This window comes from Pantherophis guttatus, chromosome 12 (genome assembly GCF_059756535.1).
Source record: "Pantherophis guttatus breed Tessera chromosome 12, ASM5975653v1, whole genome shotgun sequence".
Lineage (NCBI taxonomy): Eukaryota > Metazoa > Chordata > Lepidosauria > Squamata > Colubridae > Pantherophis > Pantherophis guttatus.
In genome coordinates, this window is record NC_142074.1 from 22,227,861 (window position 1) to 22,252,342 (window position 24,482).

The following is a 24,482-nucleotide window of genomic DNA, read 5'->3' on the forward strand; positions in this document are numbered from 1 at the left end:
ATAATAGAAAAAGGAAAGAAAAATGACAAAAAATAGTGAGGGATTCTTCTTAGTGCATTTTTAATGAATATGAGCATTTTTCATTATAAAGGCATTTTAGAGGCTAGAAACTGGGAGATGGTAAATTCTAGTTCTGCTTTAGATATGGAAGCCAGGTAGGTGACTTTGAACCAATCACCAGGAGATGGTGAATTCTAGTCCTGCCTTAGGCATGAAAGACATCTGGGTGACTTTGGGCCAATCACCAGGAGACGGTGAGTTCTAGTCCCACCTTAGGCACGAAAGCCAGCTAGGTGACTTTTGGCCAATCATCAGGAGACAGTGAGTTCTAGTCCTGCCTTAGACATGAAAGCCATCTGAGTGACTTTGGGCCAATCAATAGGAGACGGTGAGTTCTAATCCTGCCTTAGGCACGAAAGCCAGCTGGATGATATTGGGCCAGTCCCCTTCTCTCTGTCATCCCAACCCACCTCACAAGGTTGTTGTTGGAAAAATAAAAGGAGGAAGGAGTATTATGTGTATTCATTGCCTTGAGTTATTTATAAAGCAGGATAAAAATAAACATCAATCCGTAACTGTAAGCAACTCGTTTGTAAATTGCAAATGAAAACCCACTGAGTAATTGGGCCCATCAGTTATCTGCCCATAATTTCTTAGTAATAAGGGCGCAGTGGAGCCATTTCCATTGTCCAGCCATCCATGTTTATGTAATAGGGATATAATTCAAAAGAATTTGACGTCTGAAAAGATTAAACTTGATCTCAAGAGTCAATATCTGTAATGATGGCTTTTTCCCGGAACAATTTTGAAATTGGATGCTTCAATAAATGCCTCAAAATGAGAGCCTTGAATTGTGAGCTGAAATGGGGCTCAGAAATTTCTTCCACTGTTTAAAACGTTGGTTTGGGTTGTGAGACTGGACAGCCAATTGTCTGAAATGGTGTAGGGTCTCCTGCCTGAGTAGGGGGTTGAAGACCTCCAAGATTGACAGACTTGAAGGTTGGACGCTATCTAACGAAATGAAATTCAAGGGTGAAAAAAGTCAGGTTCTACATTTCGGCAAGAAAAACCAAATGCACAAGTACAGTATATGTGGTCCCTTGCTCAATAGTAGTAACTGTGAGAGGGATCTTGGAGTCCTAGTGGGCAACCATTTAGATATGAGCCAGCCGTGTGCAGCAGCTGCCAAAAAAGCCAACACAGTTCTAGGCTGCATAAACAGAGGGATAGAATCAAAATCACGTGAAGTGTTAATACCACTTTATAATGCCTTGAGGTAAGGCCACACTTGGAATACAGCATTCAGTTTTGGTTGTCACAATTTAAAAAAAGATGTTGAGACTCTGGAAACAGTGCAGAGAAGAGCAACAAAGAGGATTAGGGGACTGAAGGCTAAAACATACGAAGAACATTTGGAGGAACTGGGTATGTCTAGTTTGATGAAAAGAAGGACCAGGGGAGACATGATAGCAGTCTTCCAATATCTCAGGGGCTGCCACAAAGAAGAGGGAGTCAAGCTATTCTCCAAAGCCCCTGAAGGCAGGACAAGAAGCAATGGGTGGAAACTAATCAAGGAGAGAAGCAATTTAGAAATAAGGAGAATTTTCCTGACATTTAGAACAATTAATCAGTGGAACCACTTGCCTCCAGAAGTTGTAAATGCTTCAACAATTGAAGTTTTAAAGAAGATGTTGGATGACTATTTGTCTGAAGTGTTGTAGGGTTTCCTGCCTAAGCAGGGGGTTGGACTAGAAGACCTCCAAGGTCCCTTCCAGCTCAGTTATTCTATATATTCCAAGATCCCTATTCTGAACTGAATTGACTATTTCAGAATAATTGTGTTGTTAATTAACCAATCATTTGGTTAAAAATAAGAAAAAAACACACTCTTCACCATGGGCAGGTGACTTCAAAAGTTTCCCATGGTTTCCCATCCAGGCTACTAAACAAGTTTGCATACTCAACAAGAGAAGTCAATCCATGAATTTGGAAGGATTTGGCTTTTCTGGATTAAAAAAAAAAACAAACCACTGGAAAAGCATGAGTACCTTGTAAAGGGTACTTGCATTTTTTAATATACATATTTCATTTTATACTGGCTTTTAAAGGAGCTGCAGGGATTTCATAAACGGCAGAAAATCATAATCCGAAATCTTTTCCAACTCTTTCCTTTTTATGAAAAGGGGCTTTTTTGTGTGCCTGAACTGCAGAGAATGAGTGAGTTGGACAGGGTCCCACTCGATTCCTGCTGAGTCTTGGCCGCTGCCGACCGACTCCTAAAACCCAGATAATGCATCGTAATAACAGGGTCTTTTAAAGCCCTCTCCAAAAGCTGGCTCTTGAAACAGAAGTTTCTCTCTGTTTTTTAAGTTTAAAAAAAATAAATAAGGGTTCATATCTTGCCAATTCTTCAAAGCACTTTTTTTCCTATACTTTTATTTTTTTTAATCACTTTTTTTATTTATCACTTTGATAAATCAAAGTGATTTATCATTCAGCCCAATTTAATGGGCGTACATAAGTGCACCAGCGTGCCTACCGCTCCTGGTCCTAATATTCCTTTTTACTTGCTCTTTTCATGTATTTAAATTATGTTTATACTTTTACCTGTTATCTTATATATGCTTGACAAATAAACTAATTATGATTATGATTAATGGCCCTTTTAAAGCCGGCAGCCTTGGGGGATTTTTCTAAAAATAAACCCCATTGGAAAGCTATGGGGCTTCCCCCTAAGAAGGAAAATCACAGGACAAACTTGCCAAGAATAAAGAAAACTTTTTCCTCCTTTGTCCCCGCCCTCCTTCGCGCTCATTGGTCCCTTGCTCAGAGCGCCCCCCGCCCCTTTCCCTCCGAGCCCTCCCCGCAATATTCCACCCAACAATCCCGCCCCCCGCGCGTTGATTGGCCGCCTCGTCCCGCCCCCCCACCTTTTTTTTTTTTTTGGAGAAGCCCTTGCCCTCCTGACCACCTTCGCGCGCCCCTATTGGCCAGTTCAAAGCGAGCGGTCGTTGCTCCCTGCCTTCGCCCCGCCCCTTTAGCAATGGCGGCCGCGCTCGGAGAAATTGAGCGCGGCCTCCTCTGAGGGGAAGCCGGGCCTGCTTTTTTCCCCCCCCTCAGCTCGGGGAGGCGCCCGGGGCGGCCGAAGAGTGGAGAGGGGGGGTGGGGGCAGGCTTTAAGCTCACCGCGGTGACCGGGAGGAGAAGGGCCGGGCCTGGAAGGGAATGGAGAAGGGCGCTGCCAGGCAGAAGGAAGGCCTGAGAGGGAGAGACTCCAGTGGGGGCCCCTCTGAGGGCCCAGAAGGCCCTCAGAAAGGACCTAGAAGGCAATTGACGGAAAAGGGGCCCATCTCAGGCGCCATGGGCCCCATATCAAGGACAGTGGGCACCGTGTCAAGGGCCCTGGGCCCTGCTGTGGCCCCAGGCCCCCCAAGTGTTGCCCCCAACTCCCATGCAGACTCTTGGCTCCAGATGATGCTGGGCCTAGTCCTCAAAGCTTCTGACCTGAGGGTCTCCCTGACAGAGGCAATCCCGGTGACGGTGCTGCTCCTGCAGAGATATATGGCCGAGGAGCCGCCACCCGTGCCCAATGCCCCCTGCCCGGCCTACTACTACTACGACGTAACTGTGACGGATGGCACCTACCAGGAGAAGTGCCTCCTGGCCCCCCAGCTGAACGGCCTGGTCCAGCGAAACGGGCTGGGCGCCGGGCGACAAATCAAGATCACCCAGTGTTCCTACATGTACAACGAAAGGAGCCTCAGCCCGGGCTTTGTGTGCATTGAAGAGCTGGAAATCCTAGAAGGGGTTTCGGTCTTCGCCGGGCTTCCCTCCCAGCTCAGAATCTGCCATGTGAAGACCATGCTCCCCTTGAAAGGGAGCAGGAAGCATTACCTTCCTCTGTGGAACAATGACGATCCCTTTGGGGAGATGTGGGTGGCGAGGAAGCCCTTGAGGGAGGCCAGTCTGGAGGGTAAGTGGTGGAGGGCTGGGCCCAGAGAAAGGCTATGGGGAAAAGTGCAGGGATGGCACTGGAAGCCTGGGGTGTCCTTGACATTGAGATGACATTGGAAGGGTGGGATGTCCTTGAAAACATGACATTGGAAGCGAGAAGCGTCCTTGGATGCTCCATAACTGTTCTTAGACTCATAAAATTATTGGGTTATCTGGTTTACAGGTCTGGGCTGGATGGCAAGCCATGGTTTTCCCTCCAGGAAGAAAGACTCAGTCGAACTGATTTGAGATTCAGAGTAGCAAAACAGCTCTTTAACTCTTCTTGGATTCAGAAATTTGGGTTATCTAGTTTAGAGGTTTGGGCAGGATGGTAAGCCGCAGTTTGCCCTTCAGGAAGAAGGCTCGTTCAAACTCTGGTTTGAGATACGGAGTAGCACAAAAGCTACTGGCCAAAATCTCAGGAAGGAATTGTGTACGGCTGTATATGTCTTTTAAATCGGCCTTGACTCAGGGCAACTGCCTGGACATCTCCCTAAGAGCTTCAAGGAGGCCTTGAAGTCAAGATGAGCAAAGATTCTCAGAAGTGTTTTGTCTTTCCTGCCTTCCTGGAGCTGAGAGAGAGCCACCCCATCCCACCCCGTCCAAGACACCCAGCTGGCTTTGTGTCTAGTGGGGATTAGAATTCAGGGTCTTCCTGGTGCTTTTAACCATTACATCAACCTGACTTTCATTTAAAGAATCATAGTCTATTTATTTGAATTACATCCTGCCTTGCTTTAGCTTTCCCTCCAGTTCCCTCCCACAACAGAGACCCTGTTGGCTTGAGAGATATTCCGTTTTTATGGCTTACGCTGAAATGGTTTAGGCTTCTTGTTCTCCTGTGTCCTAAGTAAATAAATCTGAAGTAGCTTTCTGCTTTTTCAAGCAACACTAAGCTATGGTTTGGTGTTGCATTTGAATTGCCGCACTTTCAATATTTGTCGACTAGCTTTGTCTTTAATAATGCTCTAATGCTTTTTGATTTGGAACTTTGAATCTGAAGCGAACAGCTAACATTTGCATGCTTTTGAGTCAGTATCAGAGCAGTTATGTTGTAGCAATGGCTTTGAAGTTAGTATTTGTAGTAGTATCATACAAAAGCAATGGATTCATTGCAGCATTGCCAGTTCTGAGTTCATATTTACTCTGCTCTGTTTCCCCCCATAGAATTCAAACCAACATCCATCTCTATTCTGGCCATGACCTGGGAAAGCAAACTCAGCTTCCCACCATTGCGTGTCAGAATCATCCATAAGTCTCGGTTACGGTATTTTGGAAAACCAAAAACAAAGCTAGATGTGCCATATCAGGTAGGAATGATTCTGATACAGAGATTTCTTTTTTTTTTTAACTAGTGTCTAAAATACATTCTTGTGTTAATAATATGTGAATCCCAGATGGATAAACCTCAGTTATCCATAAAATCATTTTTATGCTGACTTACTGTTTTAGTAAACATAGTCAAGAGCAGCGTGTTTGTGTATGTGTTTAGATGCACAAACCCAAACACTCTCACCATGCCAGCAGTGGCTGTTGGAAAATAAAATGATGCCAGAATGATGACACACTTCTCAGTGATGTCATCGTCCAAATGCCATCTTTATATACTAGTTGTTCGACACAAGTACTGAAATCATGGCGTTTGTGCAATGATGTGATCACGGCATGCCTCTAGTACAACAACACGCAATTAAATAATTACCTGTTGGATTTGTTTAGAAGTGTTTATTTTGCTTAGTCAGTGTTGAGGAAGGGGAAGCAGGTATGATTCTACATCCACTGTAACAATTATATGAAATAACATGCCTTCTGCAGACTTGAGTAGTTTAGCCTTCTGAAAATTTCCCTTATGTTGTTACTTTTGGTACTGTTTGTTTTCAGATACTGTGTTCCATTTTGACACGCCATCTGCTAAACGAGCTTCACCTTGTATAGGCTCATTCCCATGGTATCCACCATGATGATGTTTTTAAGAAGAAAAAAAATCTCATCCGTTTGCTTTCCATTTGTTAATCTGCAGTAAACAGATGCAGTAAATATGCAGTAATATGCAGTAAACCATAAACTAAGCCCTTTGTGGGGCTTACTTGTTTTCTGAGCTTACTGAACTTGCTTGTTTTCTTGCAGAGGTTTCATTACTCAAACTAGGTAAAATCATCAGTGCTAGTCAAGCAAGTTCAGAGAGCACCAAGGATCCCTCATTTCAATCCTGAGCTACAAATATTCTCTTTTGTTGGTACTAAACCCTCTGTTCCTACCTTTTTCAATCCCTCTTGTTCCTTCCCAGTTTCAGCTCCTGTGGAATTTTTTGCTTGTAAGATAGGAATTTCACAGCTTAATATTGTATGCCCTTGATTAAAGTAAATCCTGCTGAACTTACATAGGGAAATATAGAGAAGAATGTTGCCTTTAATGTAAAAGCTTTCTGAATAAGGGCAGTAAACTCTTCTGTTTTTTGTAAAGCGTGTTGCATATAATTTTCGATGATAAATTTAGGAGCAAAGTGCATAGAATGAAAAGCATGCTTCAACCTCAGGCCTTTAAAATAGCATTTCAGTAATGTGGCCTTTAACTTTCAAGAGCAAACGTTCTTATATTTGCAGGCTTATTTTGATGTCGCTGATCAATCTGGCATGGTGTTAATGGTGCTGTGGGGCTCTTTATGCCCTGAATGGTATCACAGTATGAAAATCGGCACCGTGCTGCTGCTTGAAAAATATGCTGTTAAAAAAAGTTTATCTTCTAAAATACAGTCAAGTCCTGAAGATTTGCACATGAAGAGATTCAGTTCAATAGGTTAAGTATCTGAAATACGATTTTTTTTGGGGGGGGGAGGGGTATAGCTTTTAAAGAAAATCCATTAGTTTGCATTTGGTGTATCTGACCACTCTGTCTATCTGACCAACAAAGGTCTATCTGACCATTCGTTTTGCCTGCATACAATGATTATCTGAGACGAAGAATATATGTTTGTTTGTTACTTCAGGCAGTGAAGAAACCGACTGTCATAACCAATCACTCTCCTGCAGTAATCATTCTCAAATAGCAGGAAGCCATTTCCCTACTTGGCTACACGACGTGGGATCTGTATCTAATCCATCTCTTGTCAGGAGGGCTCTGCCTGCCACAATTAGTTTCCAGTTATTTTGCTTTTGCTTGTATCTTCTAATTTTCTAAAGTTCTAATTTTCTTTTGGACACAGAAATTGGCTGGGTGACTTTGATCTAGTCAGTTATTCTCAGCCCTGCCTAAACCAAAAGATTGACAGAAAGTGTCAATCTACCAAAATACACCGAATGGTCGATTTCAGCCCCATAACCTTCCTTAAAGAAACCTTCATCCTGCAGTAGATTGGTTTAGGCAGATGATAACTACATACGCATATATAAGAAAATCTGTGGTCAAGAAAGTGAAATGTTTTGTTGGTCAGAAGGAGTAATAAAGGAAAAACTGTTGGTGAATTTAAAACAGTTTGACAGTGATTCTAATTGTCTTGGTGATGTATTAGATTCAAGTTCATCAGTCTGAGACTTTTCAAATCTATTTCTCAATAGGTCAGTGGAAGCAGATTTTATTTGTTTTGTGTTCTGGAAGTGCTGATAGGGTTCGGTTAGTAACGGAGAGTTAAAAATAATGTTGGCAGGAGGAAGGTCCAAATGAAGGATAGGTGCACCTTAAACAGAATATTAACAAGAAAAGCAAGGCCTCCTGTGGCATAAATAGGATGTCTAAATAGCTAATTATCTGTCATATATTTAGCAGGCTCTTTTTTGGTTGCTTGTGTTAGAATATTGAATAAATAATTTGAAGTACACGGTAAAAGAATAGCATGGCCAATTCTAATAGATTGCTTAAATTGCACTAATTAGCTCATTACACTATGAACGATTTATTATTTTTAATGTCTTGATGCATTAATTTAAGAATATGGAAGGGGGGAGTTTATATAAATATAAATGCTGGCTTTCATAGACACCCATGATTGTTCCTTTGAGATTATTATAACCAAATTCTCCTGTTGCTTATGAATATTGATAACCATTGTTCAATGTAAAACAGTTTGCTAAGTCGTGCTTTCTTTCCCCAGCTGGTAGGGAAAAAAAAGAAGGAAACTTGTGGTGGGCTGTAGTTTTTTTTGAAAAGAATTCCCATTTAGCGGTTGTATGTGTTTCTTCTATATATCTAAGTGCTCAGGCTGATTTCTAGTGCTCCGATATCAACGTTCTTTCCTGTAGCACATTTCTTGTAATTTATCCGTGATTTAAGTGGCCTTGGAGAGGCCAGTTCTGTAAAAGGCGAGATGAATAGCATACAAGTCTAATAAATTAAAAAGAAGAAGTTACGGATGGAAGAAAAGAACGAAGGTAGGGAGGTAGTAGAGACTGGGGTTTTTTAGATTTAATTCCCAAGAAGTGCAAATGCAATATCTGTCCTCAACAGTTCAAAATAGCTGCTGCTTTGGGGGGAATTTCTTGTCCTTTGAAGCCCTGTTTCAAGTTTCTCTAACATCATGTTTATGTGACTTGCCACATGCCCTCCCCAAAGTGTTTAAAATTGGATCATCAAACCAACTTTTATAAAAATGTATATGTTTAAATGACTAGAACAAAACTAATGTAGTTGGTAATTCAGACAAACATAATTGTCATCATCTGATTAATTCTTTTTTAGAAATCGCTTTAAACGTTCGAGACCCTCCAGCTAAAATTAACATCATTCCAGAACATAAAATTAAACCAGAATGGAAGTTGCCTGAAGTTGAATATCAGTTTGTAACAAGGTTATTATAACTACTATTATCACTACCGTATTATTATTATGTTTATTATTATTATTTTTCCCAGACTGGAATATTACTGTTAAAAAATTGAGAGGAAGGCTAAAAAAGAAATGAAATTCTGATGTTTATAAATGCTACATGGTAATAGATATTAATTCTGTATGTACTATCAACAGTGTTCAGATGGTACAACAAAGCCAGATTATTATTAACTGCATTTGTGAATGTTACTGCCACAAGTCTGCTGCCACAAGTATACCATGTGTGATACAATGGCTTTCTCGGTTTAGAAGAAACCAGGGTAAAATTCTGTAAAGAAGCAATAGATTCTCTGTGCATTTATTCCAGATGAATAGAGCTATTGCATGATAAATTAACTTTTTATTTTAATTTTATTTGTATGCCATCTACTTTGTAAAAACACTGGGCGCTTAAATATCAGAAAAATTACCAAAATGCCTCTCAAAAATAGTAAACACACTCATAAAATAAATCCAATAGAGCCATGATGGCAGACCTGTGGCACACATAGCCATATCAGTGGGCATGCAAGATTAGCTCTGGCGCACATGCGTGCACCGGCCACCTGATTTTCAGGCCTTTTGGGCCCACCGGAAGTAAGGAAATAGACTGTTTCCTACCTCCGGAGCGCCTCGTGGGGTGATGGGGAAGGCCCGTTTTTCTCTCTCTCCCCCTCCCAGGCTCCAGGGCCTTTCTAGGAGCTTGGGGAGGGTAAAAATGGCCTTCCCCACCCACCCACCCCCGAGGCCCTCTGGAGGCCAGAAGCAGCCTGTTTTTTGCTCTCCCCAGCCTCCAGAGCCTTTCTAGGAGCTTGGGGAGGGCAAAAACTGGCCGTTTCCAGCCTCCGGGGTTGGGGGTGGGGAAGGCCATTTTCGCCCTTCCCAAGCTCCTAGAAAGGCTCTGGAGGCTGGGGAGAGAGAAAAACAGGCCTACCAGGCCCACTGTGCCATCGCAGGGGGGTTGCATGTGCGGGGCAGGGCGGATAGAATTATGGGTGTGGGCCTGCTTTTACACACGTGCGCGCGCACACACACACACACACACACACACACACACACACACACACTCCTGGCACGCGATGGCAAAAAGGTTACCCATCACTGCAATAGAGTATCAAAATTAAACTCCTCATTGCCTGGACCACTTCATTTTGCATCAAATGTAGCCTCTGAAGGCTTTCTAAGACAGTCATTAGAGTAATCTAAATAGGAGCGACTAAATCACAAGTGACTAAGGAAGACCTCCCAATCCTAAAAAGGAGACAATGGTGTGTGAGATGCAACTGTACAAAAACTCGCCTGGCTACAGTCGCCATTTTTGACCATAAAGTTTTCAAATGTCTCTCAAACATTTGTGGTTTGGTAGTTTGGGAGAACCGAATTCTCACATGAAGTCGTAGCCCAGCTTGTTTTTATTGTTTGAATGCCTCCATTTAGTGACTTTCTTGGATAAATAAATTTCTGGAATCTAGTGGCTTTTATCTTTTTGATACCCTAAGTTCTGTTGTGCTTTGAATTCCAGATCCGAGTTGGATAAGTTAGCACAAAATCAGTTTTGTGACATCATTGGACTTGTACAATATGTTGGACGGGTCGAGCGCAAAAAGAGAAAAGGTATTTTCAAAGATTATATGTTTGGCTGTAAAAACAAGTTTAGAACATAGATTAATTAACATTTATTCTGTCTATGTAGGTTGTGTGGATGACTTTTGGACGTATCGCTGGGTACATGTTGTTGATGGGACCTCAGAACAGCCTTTTATAATAGAATTGTTTTCCACATCTCAGCCAGATATATTTGAGCAAATTTACCCAAGTACGTATTCTATAAATCTCTGTTTAGTCGCTTTCTGTCAAATTTGTTCGGAATTGGAGTATTGGGTAACACATTTTCTTCGTCACAGTTCACAAGGATGAACTCTAAAGAATTCTTGGATTTCCTTTATTCTAAACTCCATATATTTAGCTGATGGAAGCGAATATTTATAGCCTGGGGTTGAAGTGAGGGTCCTTGGTGCTCCCCAAGCTTGGTGGTTTTCTTGCAGACGTTTCATTACCAAACTAAGTAACATCAGTAGAAGGCTGCAAGAACTGGTTTAGTGACAGCAAAATAAACTGACACCATGTTGACGGCATATACCTCCTGTTTCCTTTTTCCTTCCATATTCCATCTGATTGAGAATAAGATAATGTGAAGTAGCTGTCAATGCTTATAAGCTTTCATTGTAGTCCATAGCTTTATCTCACAAGAGAAGGTAAGATTGCATTGCAGTTTTGTGACAACCATTAGGAATTCAGAGTGTTGTTATTGATTATAAATTAAAAGAGGGTGTGTAAATATGAACCTAAAAAGTAAGAACCACCACATTAGATCACACCAAAGGTCTCATTAACTCCAGCATCTAATAATCATCTGCATGCTTTTGGTAACTTTACAGTTTGAGCATGAATGTAATGATCACATGTGTCCCCCATCTCTTCCACATTGTTTCTCCAGGAAGTGTTCTCCATTTGGTGACAAACGAACTGTTTCTCATAAGGAGCTGATGCAATATTAAAAGTTTCAGATTGCAGGTGATACTAGACGAAGCATTCTCCAAAGAATGCTTCGTCTAGTATCTAGACAATCAGTTGTCTCTACATTTCCTCTGGCAACATTTTATTTTCCTGTACACACAGGATGTTTTTCAGTGTCACATGGCATCTCTGCACACGAAATTGTCTTCTATAGTTTACAGTGATAGAGATACTGCTCTTATCTCTTAATCTGCACTGTATAAGCACAGTGGCAGAAAGTGTTCTGAAAAAAAATAATTTGAATGCTGCAGAAAAACCTTAGAAAGTGAGTTAGGTTTACAGATTATAATAATTAGTTCCCTTTTGATCTTTTCTCTTTCAAAACTTATCCTTTAAAAACTTACATGTATCAGAATCAATCAATTACAGTCATGGATAGGCACCAATCATCTTTTTGTAAAAATTGATTTGGTATGTGGTTATTATACAGTAGGTAAAGTTACGATTAGTTTTGTTTTAATTGGGATTTACAAAAATGGTTTTAAGGTTTGATTTTTAACTTTTTACGTTTTAACTTGGATGTAATTGTAAGCCGCCCAGAGTTACCATATGGTAAGATGGGTAGCCAATAAATTTTATAAATAAATAAATAAATAAAAATGAGGAATGGCATGCTGTTTTGAATCTGCTTCAATTGGAGTAACTTCTAAGACAAATAAATAAATAAATAGGTAATATGATGCTTCTCCCTCTCTAGTGACCTACTTGGTATGTACCCAGATGAGAGTGGAACAAAATATTTCTGAGAATGGCTCCAGTACAGCCTATTTAACAACATCTATGAAAACTCAAATGTTTACTTCAGGTAAAAAAACAAAACAACCTCTTTTATAAAAACACCTATCTTCATCTCCAATCTTAATCTATCAAATCACATCAGCTGTCTTTCTCCCTATCCTTTTTATCAGTTTCTGTTACCCATGTTTGCGGAGCTGTAATTTTGAGAATTGAAAATGCTGCCTCTTTTTATTCCTTACATAAGAATCTTGCCAGATGAGACAGCCCCAAGTGGCTTGATTACTTCCCCTAATTTGGCACTCAGCTGATGTTTTCTCAAGAGTGACAGCCTCATGCGTTCTTATTTCATTTCATTTTAATGTATGTCGAATAGGGTACATTTAAAGTGACAGAGTTTCTATTCTATTCTATTCTATTCTATTCTATTCTATTCTATTCTATTCTATTCTATTCTATTCTATTCTGCCATGCCTTTTTTTTTTTTTTTTGCTTTGTTTTCTCTAACATAGGATGGCACAAGGGCCAGCCATATATAAAAGATCCGAAGGTGCAAAACTTTATCCAGTGGATGAGAACCCAAGAGGAAGCTTCTTACGTGGACAAAGTCGTCATTGGGGGATACCATCGTTTCCCGCCACTCCCACGTACATTTGCAGAATATTGTAAAAATATGAATGGTATGCCAATTTCCTTCTGCAGGCCAGTTTGGAGTAGCCTTAAATTTGCAGACAAAATATTTCTGTGCACCTGTGCCCGATTGGAAATATTTGTAGATGCTGAGAGTTTGTCATTAGTTAAGGTTGTAGCAAAGCATAACCATTCTTCATCACTCGTTATCCCCTTTTAAACTTTGTAAGACTAGTAGTTCAACTGGAGTCGTTTTTTAGCTCCATGTCAAAAAACATCTGGGCAGTGTTTGAATTTTAAAGTGACTTTATATGGTGTCATCTAATTGAAGATCACCATGCAAATGGAGGAACAGAGAATGTCTCCGGTTTATTGTTCATGATGGAATGACGGTTGTCAACCAGATTGTTTCTTTCTCTCCTCATGGCAGCTCAGTTTGAGACAATTGGGGGAATTACTCCACAATACACAAAGTCTCCTAAATGGGATGAGAATGAGAGGAACGCTGGACACATCCCATAATAGAGGACACATCCTGTAACTTTATGAGGATGTCTGCCATTTTTGTGGCCTTAAAGGAGGCTTATGGGTTGTATTATAGTCTAAGCCGGGTTTTCTCAGTTGTTTGCAAAATAAACTTATTCACAATGGTGCTGTGCCAGTTTAAAAAACAATAATGTTAGATTCCTTGCCATCTGAATTTTACCTACCAGTATTTATTTGGTGCTGTCTTCCTTAAAAATTGCATTTCAGAAGAATTAGTTTTGATATCCATCAGTGAAATTGAGAAGGAGATTGACAGTTTGAACTACAGGGAACAGAAGCACATTGCTTTTCAAGGGATAATTAGTGCTATAAGATGTGTCAGCTGCAGCAGTACCTCCCAGGATGCCTCAGGAGAATCACCAATGCAGGTATATAGTACTTCAACATTAATAGCCTAGCACTCAAGACATTATGAGTATGATTAAAACTGAGATAGTCTGTATTTGAATTTAAAGAACCTGTAGTGATGACTTCTTAACTTATTTTTTTCCTCTTATTTTGAACATGTGTAAAATTAGAAAGCTTTCGTGATACCGTGACCTTTTTAAAAAAAGATCTTGAAATATGTCATCGTTTTCTACATTGTTTGACTAAAGCAGTGGAAATAAATTGGAAGGGTGTTTGAGACAGAACTTTATATCTTAGTTAAGATCCTGTGTGGGTTTTTTTCCCCCCTGCTACTTGCTATAAATGAAACTGAATCTAACTTTAAAAAAAAAAGGAGAGTACTAACTGGTAGACAGTGTGTAAGTCTGATTTAAAATTATTTCTGCAGATCGAGAAAAGCTCATCAGTAGGTACGTCTTTGTCAGAACAGCAGCAAGCGAGAGAATCAACTTCTAGGCAGAAGTCGCCATCTCTGGAGCAACAAACCATAGTAACCAGGAGTTGTGTAAAGAGACGGATTTCAGCTGTAGAGTAAGGAAGTGTTTGCTTTTGAAGTGGAACAGAACCTCTAGTTTCTCTGGCAATTGTGTATTTTATGTTACAGTCCAGGGATGGCAAACCTTTTGGCCTTGGTGTGTCAAAAATTTGGAAAACACCTTCCTTGAGTCTGTTGAGGTGTCTCACACACACATCCGACCCCCAAAGAAAAGAGAAACAATTTTCTAGTCTCCCCCCCCCCTCCCATCTAGTAAGCTACCCTGAACAGCAGCACCAAGGTTAGCCCCAAAAATTTTCAGCACATTGAAAAGAATAGGATGGAACTTAACAGGGGTCTATGGAGGGGCGGGTTTCAAAACCCGTAGAAGCGGATGGGCGGAGCCTCCTGCCGCCGCCGCTACCGATTCATCCAATTCGGGGTGAACTGGTAGCAACCCACCACTAGGTCTATGTGAAGATTTGAATCCAGGTAGGAAAAAGGAGAGGCACAGATAAAAGATGGGGAAGATTTGCCTTATCAGTAGGTACAAATGAAAAGCATCTGAATGTCTTTGTTCACCACAAATTAGACAATGAGCTAGCAGTCTGATACAGCTGCTAAAAATAGCAAACACTTTTTTACACTGCCTTGGTCAGACCCCACCTGAATTTGTTGTGGCCTGTTGGCTGCCAGCCCCTTCAGCAGCCCAATCAGATGATGAGGCAGTGTGGGAGTCAGGGCCAGCATCAAGGCAACCTGAGAGCTCCGAGCGGGAAGAGGGAATGGAGCTGGCAGAGAGAGAGAGAGAGAGACAGACAGAGGCGGAGCCTGGGCCATCCGGCAGCCCTCAGGTGGAGAGTCAACAGCCCCCAGGTCTGGAGGTGGCTGATGAGGAAGAGGAGGAACATCTGGGTCCAGTGCCTGACGCATGGATGCGCAGAAGGCAGAGGAGAGGAGAACAGTGGAAATCTATGGGCCAGTCCTTAAGACGGAAGAGCCACTGCTGCTAGTGAAGCCCCACCTTAGCTCTGGGGATAAAGTGCAGGGGGTGAAGATGAATAGGTATGGCAGACAACTATTCATCTTCCAGCCGGACAGACTTGTTAGCTTGCTGTGAGAGCGAGACCCTAATAAAGGGAACATTTATTTAACTGCAGAGGATTTGTGTTTAGGAGCCAGGTCAGAACAGAACAGAACAGAATTATTGTGTGTGGTTCTCAGTATCATTGTTCACAGCTGGATTTTCAAGATGACAAGGGCTTTGGAAACCAAGCAGTTATAAAAAAAAAAATTGGGTACGTTTAGCCCCACAGAAGAGAACGCTAAGGGGAGATAGTCCCCTTGAGTCTCCGTTCCCCCAGAGGGCAGGACCAGAACGATAGATTCAAATTACAGGGCTAGGTATCCGGTGGAACTGCTTGATCCTATGATCTGTCAGTCTGTACAGGTTACAGCGTGAAGTGATCAGTTCTCCTTTATTGCAGATCTTGGATGGAAGCCAAATTGTCATCTGTCAGAGATGCTGTAGTGCACGGGTGTCAAACTCATCGTCACGTGACGTACCGTGACTTCCCCCCTTTGCTAAACCGGGGGTGGGTGTGGCCAGTGTGTGACGCATCCGGCCCGCGGGCTGCGAGTTTGACACCCCTAGTGGTTCCTTCACTCAACAGGCAGCTGGACTCGATCATCTATAATTTAGTACTATTTTAACAGTTCCTGTTGAGGGAGCCTTGAATGGAGGGTGAACCAAATTCCAAGCAATATCTTATAAAAAGCTAACACTTCATACACTCTGTCACTTACTCACATCATTGTACAGTACATTTAAACATTTCTTGCTTAATATCACCCAGCCTCACAGACGAGCAAAAAAAAAATAGAAAACAGAACTAATTGGTAATAGATGGAAGCGTTTTGATTCTCTTTGGAAACATAATTATGTGATCTGAGCTCATGGTAAAAGAAGCTGTTTTATTGTAAAATAATTGACGCCTCCAAAGAAACTTGACGCTTGTTAACTATATTTTTAAGGACCACGGATCACCCTCCTGTGACTTCTCAGCATTCATATTTGACAAGGTCAACAAGCAAAAGAAGAACGTAAGTGGCCAATTCTTCGTAATTTCATTGCATTTTTTTTAAAAAAGCGGTGACATTTCATTTTGCTGTCTAGCAATTTTGATATATTTTTTTTAGTTCCAGTTTTTTTGCAAAGGATGTGTGCCGTGTATTTTTGTACAGCTCATAATGTGGGAAAGGAATTTAACCTGTGTCCCATTGTAACCTCATCTACACCTCCTACCGCGAGGGGTGTTAAACTCGCGTTGTCATGGTGTCACATGACGTATCATGACTCCCCCCCTTCGCTAAACTGGGCATGGGCGTGGCCAGTGCATGACGCATCTGGCCCGCAGGCCATGAGTTTGACAGCTCTGTCCTAGATGGTTCTGGGGAGAGGAATATAGTCTTTCCATTGAGGCAAATAACACTGGAATGTGAGAGTCTTCTGTCCATGCTGTTTTACTCTGCAAGAAGGGACAGGAAAGGAGAAAGGGAAAGAGGAAAGACAAAGAAGGAAAGAGAACAAGGAAGGAAAAATAAGGAAAGGGGGGAAGGAAGAAGAAAGGAGAATGAAGAGGGAAGGAAGGAAATTATAATGAGAGTGAGGGAAGTCCTGCCTTACCACTTGGCCACCACAGGCACCCCCAACACGAGTCATGTTGAGTGGCCATGCCCAACCCGGCCCCCCAAGGTCAAACATAACCCTGATGTGGCCCTCAATGAAATCGAGTTTGACACCCTTGCTGTAAATTAACATTATTGGGTCAGACGTCAGGATGCACATATGTAAGGGTTGGATTTCTGTGATGTTGTCATCACATGTTTCTTATCATTTTTGTCCTGTTCTAATTGATAGTACATGCTGTGCTTCCCTCTGCTTTCTCAATAGGTATTAGTGACTCACCTGAGATCTGGTTTTCCCCAGCCAGACTACTAACAATAGCTTTGGAGCAGGGGGAAGAGCGGGAAAATTATATGGGAAGGATGGGGAATCCCCTTCCCAGGGTGTTTATCAACATATACTCACGTACCAGCTTTGTCATATTTTCTTTTTGACTCATAAGATTAGTCACCTCGAGATTCTACGAATTAAAAATCATAATTATGCATAATACGATCAGATATTTTGCTGCTCTCAGTGATGATCTGCTTGGATTTTTGAAGGTTGCCCAATTTTTCGCAAGATAATTCTGTTGCCAATAAAGACAATGCAGAAGTGATGGAAACAGCACAGACGCACGAAAGTATGTACTTCGCCTCTGAAGATTATATTAGTAACAGCTTTTTACCTTCCAGTAAACTAGGGTGGAAAACAAATAGTAATAATATGCTTCTTCCGTCTCTGATGTTATTGTTAATATGTTAATATATATGGTTTTTACATGGTTGCCTAGGTGAAGTTTTATTTTTCTGTGTTGCTTAGCTCCTTTGTGCTTATTGAAGAAGTAGTAAAGACATTGCCTGGAATAGGTAGCCTTGCTTTTTAATTTCAGATTGATTCCTTCTTATTAGGTGCAACGGTTGTACTTCCTTATGAATGTAGCAATGTGATTTATTTATTTTTTTATTAGTCATATTTCTATGCCGCCCTCTCTCCGAGGACTCTGGGCGGCTTACACCAAAGACAGTATACTAAATAGCATATTGCCCCAACAATCTGGGTCCTCATTTTACCCACCTTGGAAGGATGGAAGGCTGAGTCAACCTTGAGCCGGTGAGATTTGATCCGCTGATCTGCTGAACTAGCAGTCAGCTGAAGTAGCTGCAATACTGCACTCTAACCACTGCGCCACCTCAGCGCTTTTTTTTAGGACAGGGGTCCCCAACCCCCAGTCAGTGGGACAACCTCCAGACCGCAGCATGTCAGTAACCAGCCCGCACAAACAAGTGAAGCCCCATCCATGAGATGCAGGCAACACATGAAACCACGCCCCTTTCAGGTCTGCAGAAATATCCTCTCCCCCGGTGCTCAAAAGGTTCGAGGCCCCTCATTTAGTATGCATCTTGTACATCAGGGGTGTCCAACTCACAGCGTCATCCCGTGACGTACCGGGACTTTTTCCCTTTCACTAAACCGGGCTTGGGCGTGGCCAGCATCTGGCCTGCGGGCCGGGACTTTGATACCCCTATTGTAGATCCTTACTGGTTATTTTGCCTTATTTTATTCTGGTATGCAGATCTAGTATACAAAATAGCTAAATTAAGTTGTAGAGTTTTTGTTTGTTTGTTTGTTTGTTTGTTTTTAAAAAGCCAATGGTTCCTTGGGATCAGGAGGAGAATTCCAATGCCATGACAGTTGGTATTACCCAACAATTGAAGTTTGCTGCAGTGCTGGTTAATATTCCTCTCAAATGGATGCCTGCCTCCAAATTGCATCAAAAGAGACACGTAATCCAGTTGTTTTAGACCTTCATTGAAATCATTAATGCAGCTTTTTGCATTATTCACTTTCATTCATTTCATGAATGCAGCATTTTGGATCACATAATCTCATGGCCTTTGCCATTTGGAGTTAATTCTATTATACAAATTAAAGATGAATGAGAGACTGTATAAAAATAAAGCAGAATAGATGACATATCAATCATTCAATTAACTATCAAATTGTTTTCCTAGTCATAAAAAATATCTAGTAATGTACTTTAGTCTTTAATAATGACCTGTCCTATTAGCGGCTAGATTTCTGTCAGGAGCTATTAAGCAACTTGTTTATGGAAGGACTATATCATAAAATAAAAGTTAATTTGTATTGCATTTATCTATTACATTAGTACTTCTTGTTATATTTATTATAATTATCATTTCTGCTTATCTCTTTTTAGTCTTTGGATTAACTTCTATATATCAGTGGCCATAGAATCTAAAAATATTGAATTTATTACAAAGCTAGAAAGGTTACTCGCTCAAGCAGTATCGGAATTGGATTGGCAAATATTCTTAGATTGGGGTGAGCAACTTTTTCCAAGCGGACGGCTCCAGTTAAATTTTAGAACACCTGTGAGTGCATTTTTAAAAAGTAGTGGGTAGAGTGAGAACAAAAATCAACTTTGAATTCATCTAGTGAAAAATATAGTTAATAATAACTTCCCTTTAGGAAGAAGCAAAAACCAAATAATAATTGGGTGACAGACCTTGGAGGTTGTATAGCTGTGATTTAAAATGACCTAACATCTTATATATTATGCCCATTATAGAAAAATGGGTGGTCATATCAATCAAATAAATGAATTCATAATCCTGCATGCCACAAAAGAATTTAAGGGCTTCCCAAAAAAATAAAAAATAAATCTCAATTCCTAGTAAGTTATGAAAAAGTTGGTATAAAATTTGCTGTTTCCACTGGTGCAACTGAGGGTCTCTCCTTCAGGGATCAACTTCAGATGATAATCCCATGTCACCAGAGGTGGTATTCAGCCGGTTCGGACTGGTTCACCCGAACCGGTAGCGGAAATCATGGGTGGGCCCGCCCACCCGCTCCGGTTCTATGCCATCCTATTTAGGCCCGTTTTTCAGGTCAGGTGCATGTATGGAAGGCGCACGCACCAGTAAAGCACATATGTGGAAGGCCGGGCGCATGCATGGAAGGGGCCAAAAACGGGCCAAAAAAAGCCGAAAAACAGGCCCCCAAAAAAGGCCTGAAAATGGGGCGTGCAGAGGCAAAAAAAAAAAGGCGGGTGGGTGGGGCTTCAGCAACATTCGGTCTATAAGACGCACAGACATTTTCACCCCCTTTTGGGAGACAAAAAAGTGTGTCTTATAGTCCGAAAAATACAGTAGATTTGCCTTCATTTGTGAAAGCTGATGATTTTTAGTTCACAGCTCTGGAGAGATTAGGGATAGTTTGCCTTTCTATCGACCAGGATCCTTGTCTCAGCTCTAGAATATACATCACCTTCAGAAGTCTTCAGGAGCTCCCCTTAGACAGGCTGAACAAGCTCATCTGACTTGCTGTTTTGAATGCCTTTCCTGGTCAAACAGCCCTTTTGGAGCTGAGGTGCTCAATAATATTTAAAATCTGGATTACAGATTACTATCTTTATATTAGCAGGTAACAAAGAAATAGCTGATGGATCTGAAAAAGTTCATCGACAAAGGATGTGTCACAATTCCTGGGAAAGCCTTCTCTGGACCTCCGTAAAAGAGAACTTAGCGCAGCACTTGAACTTCAGCAAGATTTTCCCAGAAAGCTTCCCTTGCAAATTTAATTACGCTCACAAAGAAGTCCTGTTGAAACAATACAATCTTCAAGCAGCCAAATTCCAGCCAGAAAAATGCCTGGCGAGCGGAGAAATGAGTCACTTTGAAAATGCCTGTCCTCTTGAATACTATCAAGTGGCTATTCTCGGTAAGTAACTACTAACGTCGACACACTTAGAAAATTGAATGTTTTGTGGAGCTTTGTCTTAACCAGAAAGACAATGCCCCAAAGTGCTACAAGGCACGTGATTCATGTTTGCTGCTCTGTAGGAATGGGACTTTCTTTCTTTCTTTCTTTTTAGAGCAACTGGAAGGGAGGTAGACTAGTCTACCCAAAGAACCTTTTTCCATATGGCCACAGAGATTGTAAAGCAGATTATTCTTGAAAGTAGGGAATTTCAAGAGTAAACCCAAACTTTCAGGGTGCTAAAAGCAAAACACAACGTTCCTGGATTTGTGCCACCATACTTGATCTGCCCCAAACTGTATGTGGAAAACAGGGAATATTACCAGTTTAGCACTGGTCAATTAACTATATGTTGTTCAGTTTAGAAATACAATGATAGAAACAGTTCAAAATCTACTGTAGTAGTCAGAAAGGAAGGCAGATAAGGGGGAAAAAAACCCCATGGGTGAATTGTCTCTATTAATAGAGTTATGCTCATATTTTGAAACTGGCTATCTGCTTAAAGCGAGTCATGACATTGGTTTTGAATTAAACATTGGAAAAATGAACCCAACAACAAACCATGTAGGAATGCAGGTGTTTTCCTAAATTCTTTCAAGGAAAGGCTGGACAGGCAATTGTCTGCAGCTTTGGGAAATGAAGCATGAGACTTGACTCTTGGATTTAAAGCTTTGTTCAGATTCTTGAAGACGGTTTTTATAGTTCATAAACCCAGCTTTTTGGCATTAACAAAAGTAACGTATCTCTTGAACAGGCGTAAATCATGATACAGCTGTAGAGGTTGCCCTCCTGAATGACTCTTACTTATTTCAAGTCAAAGAGGCATCACAAAATGCAGCACCTTCTCACAAAAACGGTACTACACCTTGCCAGGAAACCATTAACCAAGGAGGACTTTTTGAGTTACTTTCACTTCCAGGTAGGAATCTTCCAGATAACAATGATTTGTACATGGCTGTTGTCACTTGTCTAAAAATAAGCAATTACAAATGAAGTCTTAGGAATCTGATAGCTCAATTCATAATAATCTCCACTGTAGAGCTGTCTTCCAAGCAATTTTATTGAGGGCCAGATTGAGGGTTTTGCTGACTAGTGCTCTTGTAGCCTTAAAAATCATTTAAATCTAGATGGACTGATCTATTTTCTTCTGAAGAGGAAGCAGCACTATTATCCAGTAATGACACTTTTGAAACTTCCCCCTTCCTCTTTTTTTTTTTCTTTTCTGTTTTTAAAAATACTTATCCTGGCAGCTATAAAGAATTTAAAGCAGCCGACCACATGTTTAAACAAATATATTTTCATTGCAGGTGGTTTGCCTTCAGTGGCTTTGAATTTATAACTCAAGAGTGTGGGTTGCTTGCAAATTATTGTCTTCAAATTATCAATGCCAAATTTCTCTCTGCTATGTTAAGAATTTCTATCTTCCAGATAATGGAAGATCAAGGAAGGGATGTTTATGGGGCCAGTCAGTTTGTTTCTATAGATTTTTATATTGGGAAACAGGGAGCTATTAAAAAAAAAAACTGTCAAGAGTAACTCCTCTAAATTCTGTAAAAGATAAGAAGTTGCCATGCTCTTTTAAAATAAAAACGGTGGATTTCAGCAGTGGAGTGGGTTGTTTCGTGACTCACTGTTTAACTTCAAGAATTGTAAATCACGGCATTACCCTCTTTTTAATTCTTGTCATCTACGGGTTTTGTTTAAAATCAAAACGGCTGACGGTCTTGCTATCGCAGGGTTTGAAAAGTAACCTGGAGCTACGATTGCTTTGCATATTAGGCAAGGTTCTTCTCTTATGTTGTAATTGGCTTGCCACGTTATTGGAGGTGGGATTATTTTCCTTTCCTGTTCTTGCTCACAACCATTCTGGAATTAATCCTAGGTAAACTGATGAATGGGGGACTGCTTTCCCCAAATGTGTAACATGTCCATTATCTGTTTGCATACTAGATGATTTCAAAGCCGCTGCCCTGGAGAACCAACGTGTCATCTGTATTCTGGATGTTTGTCCTCTGGATAACGAGAAAACCGAAGTCTTTCTTAGGAAAATATATAAGATAACAGAAGTTGATGTAGTCAACCAAACATAGTTCCATGGTTTGACATAAATGTATTGTAAACTGAGAAGAGGATTAAACTTGCAAGAGAATGTTTTTCTCCTGCTTTGCTATCCTCAATTTGGATATTTTAGCAGTGGTTAAGGAAAGTTTCTGGTTCTTTCGTACTTGAATGTTACAGAAGTGTTTTGACAGATACTTGCCTCTCAAACGAGGGTGTTTTTTGGCAACAAGTACTGCACACATATTGCTTTCTTAACCTTTGTTTAAGTTTAAAGTAGCAAAAGATAAGCCAGCTATGCATCCGTTAGTCAGATCCTGCCCTGTGATAACTGAAGGCCGTACATAGGAAGACTGTGGCTCTTTTGCTGCTTATCTCTGCTTTCTGGGTGACTGAATGGTCTGATTATGAAAAGCTTGTTGCGGGCAGTGAGCTAAAAAAGTTTTTCCTCCCTCAAAAGTTGCCTCATTAAATCGCCTTTCATCAACAGCCTGCAGAAGGCTTGGATGAAGGATGAAGGCAAGCCACCAGGACAGAGTTCATCTTTGGAACTTGTTTGTGGAGCCTGCACCAATGCTGCAGCGGGGAGTGTGTCACTGCCGTAATCAAGCACCTTAGATTTGCTTTGTCAACTCTGGATCATGATTACATTGCCAGCTGATCATTATACGGTGGCGGCCTCTTCCGCAGATGATGAGCTGTGGGGGGACATGGGCAAAACACTCCAATCAGGAGTCGTAATTTTGGGTTTTGTTATGGAATGGAAATGAAGTAGAACTGCCTTGGGTGCAGAAGTACCAGTCCAGCGCAGACGGGTAAAAACTGATCACGTGGTTTGAGAGCGGGCATAGTACAGCTGCAACCCAGTCACCCAGAAAAGGGAAGTCGAACATGTGTGTATTTGCATTCAGCCATGGAAGAAGTGAGTGTGCCTTTTAGTGTGACTTGGAAGAAATGAGCGGTCCTTTTTTTTGTATATTGTATTGCACTATTGCTTTGATATTGTAGTTGTTTTATTGGCAGGGCCACAGAGAAACTGTTGGGTATGCCCTGAAAACCTCTCTCGCTGCTGTCTTTCCTTCCCCAGACTGAAACAACAACCATGCCAGTAATTCCAGCCTCCCCTTTCTTTCAAGAAATGTCAGGTTTGACAGATGCCCTACTTGGTCCTTTTGGTACCAAAATCTTCCCTTTTTTTCTAGGATTTTAATTTTTTTATAACAATTATAATGTCCTGCAGTTCACTTCTGTTTAAATATATTGATTTTAAGATGATGATGTCTGAAAAAATGTTGTACTGAAAGAAAGAATAAAAATGCATCAAGCATGTAATTGTCTATAGTGCCAGAAGTTGTATTAATGCATTGCTTCCAGTTGGAATAAATGCATTTATATAAGCGTCTTAGTTCAAATAGTTCCTCTGATTCCTACTACTATTTCACAATATGGAGGGGTAGTGGGCGGGAACAGGATTTGCCAAAGATGTTGATGGTTACGACCAATATTAGAAAATTAAATTGCAAAAGATTGATAGAGCCAGCATGTTATTTCAGTGTTCAAACTCGGGTTTAAAAAAAAAATGTAGTGAGCCCTAGACCCTTCTAAAATCAGTGTGATACGTTCAAACTGTATGTATTTTTATAACATTCATTTGAAGCGAGGTTTCGTTTTAAAAAGTGCTTTAAAATAAAAGTGACGTTATACAGTAACAAAGTTTTGATTTTTTTTTCCTAAAAAAAGGCTTATTTAATGTAGATGAATCTGTTGGCTTCTTAATTTAAAGTGTCTCCAAAGCGTTTGCAAGACTATAACATCGGAGGTGTAGTCGCCCTCA

At 40.9% G+C, this 24,482-nt stretch overlaps 1 protein-coding gene across 2 annotated transcripts; it reads left to right on the forward strand.

The window, feature by feature from the left end:
- Positions 1-2,829: 2,829 nt before the first annotated feature.
- Positions 2,830-24,361, forward strand: RADX (RPA1 related single stranded DNA binding protein, X-linked). Of its 2 annotated transcripts, none has more exons than XM_034435748.3 (15): positions 2,830-3,972; positions 5,160-5,302; positions 6,596-6,788; positions 8,664-8,772; positions 10,315-10,406; positions 10,486-10,608; positions 12,067-12,174; positions 12,617-12,784; positions 13,488-13,648; positions 14,056-14,198; positions 16,177-16,245; positions 17,371-17,450; positions 20,252-20,551; positions 21,345-21,509; positions 22,541-24,361. In XM_034435748.3, exons 1-15 carry the CDS (start codon positions 3,225-3,227, stop codon positions 22,678-22,680), a joined length of 2,742 nt encoding a protein of 913 aa, XP_034291639.3. In that variant the 5' UTR covers positions 2,830-3,224; the 3' UTR covers positions 22,681-24,361. The 2 variants fall into 2 exon arrangements, with proteins under 2 accessions (XP_034291639.3, XP_034291641.3); XM_034435750.3 differs by having other exon boundaries at positions 20,255-20,551.
- Positions 24,362-24,482: the final 121 nt, after the last annotated feature.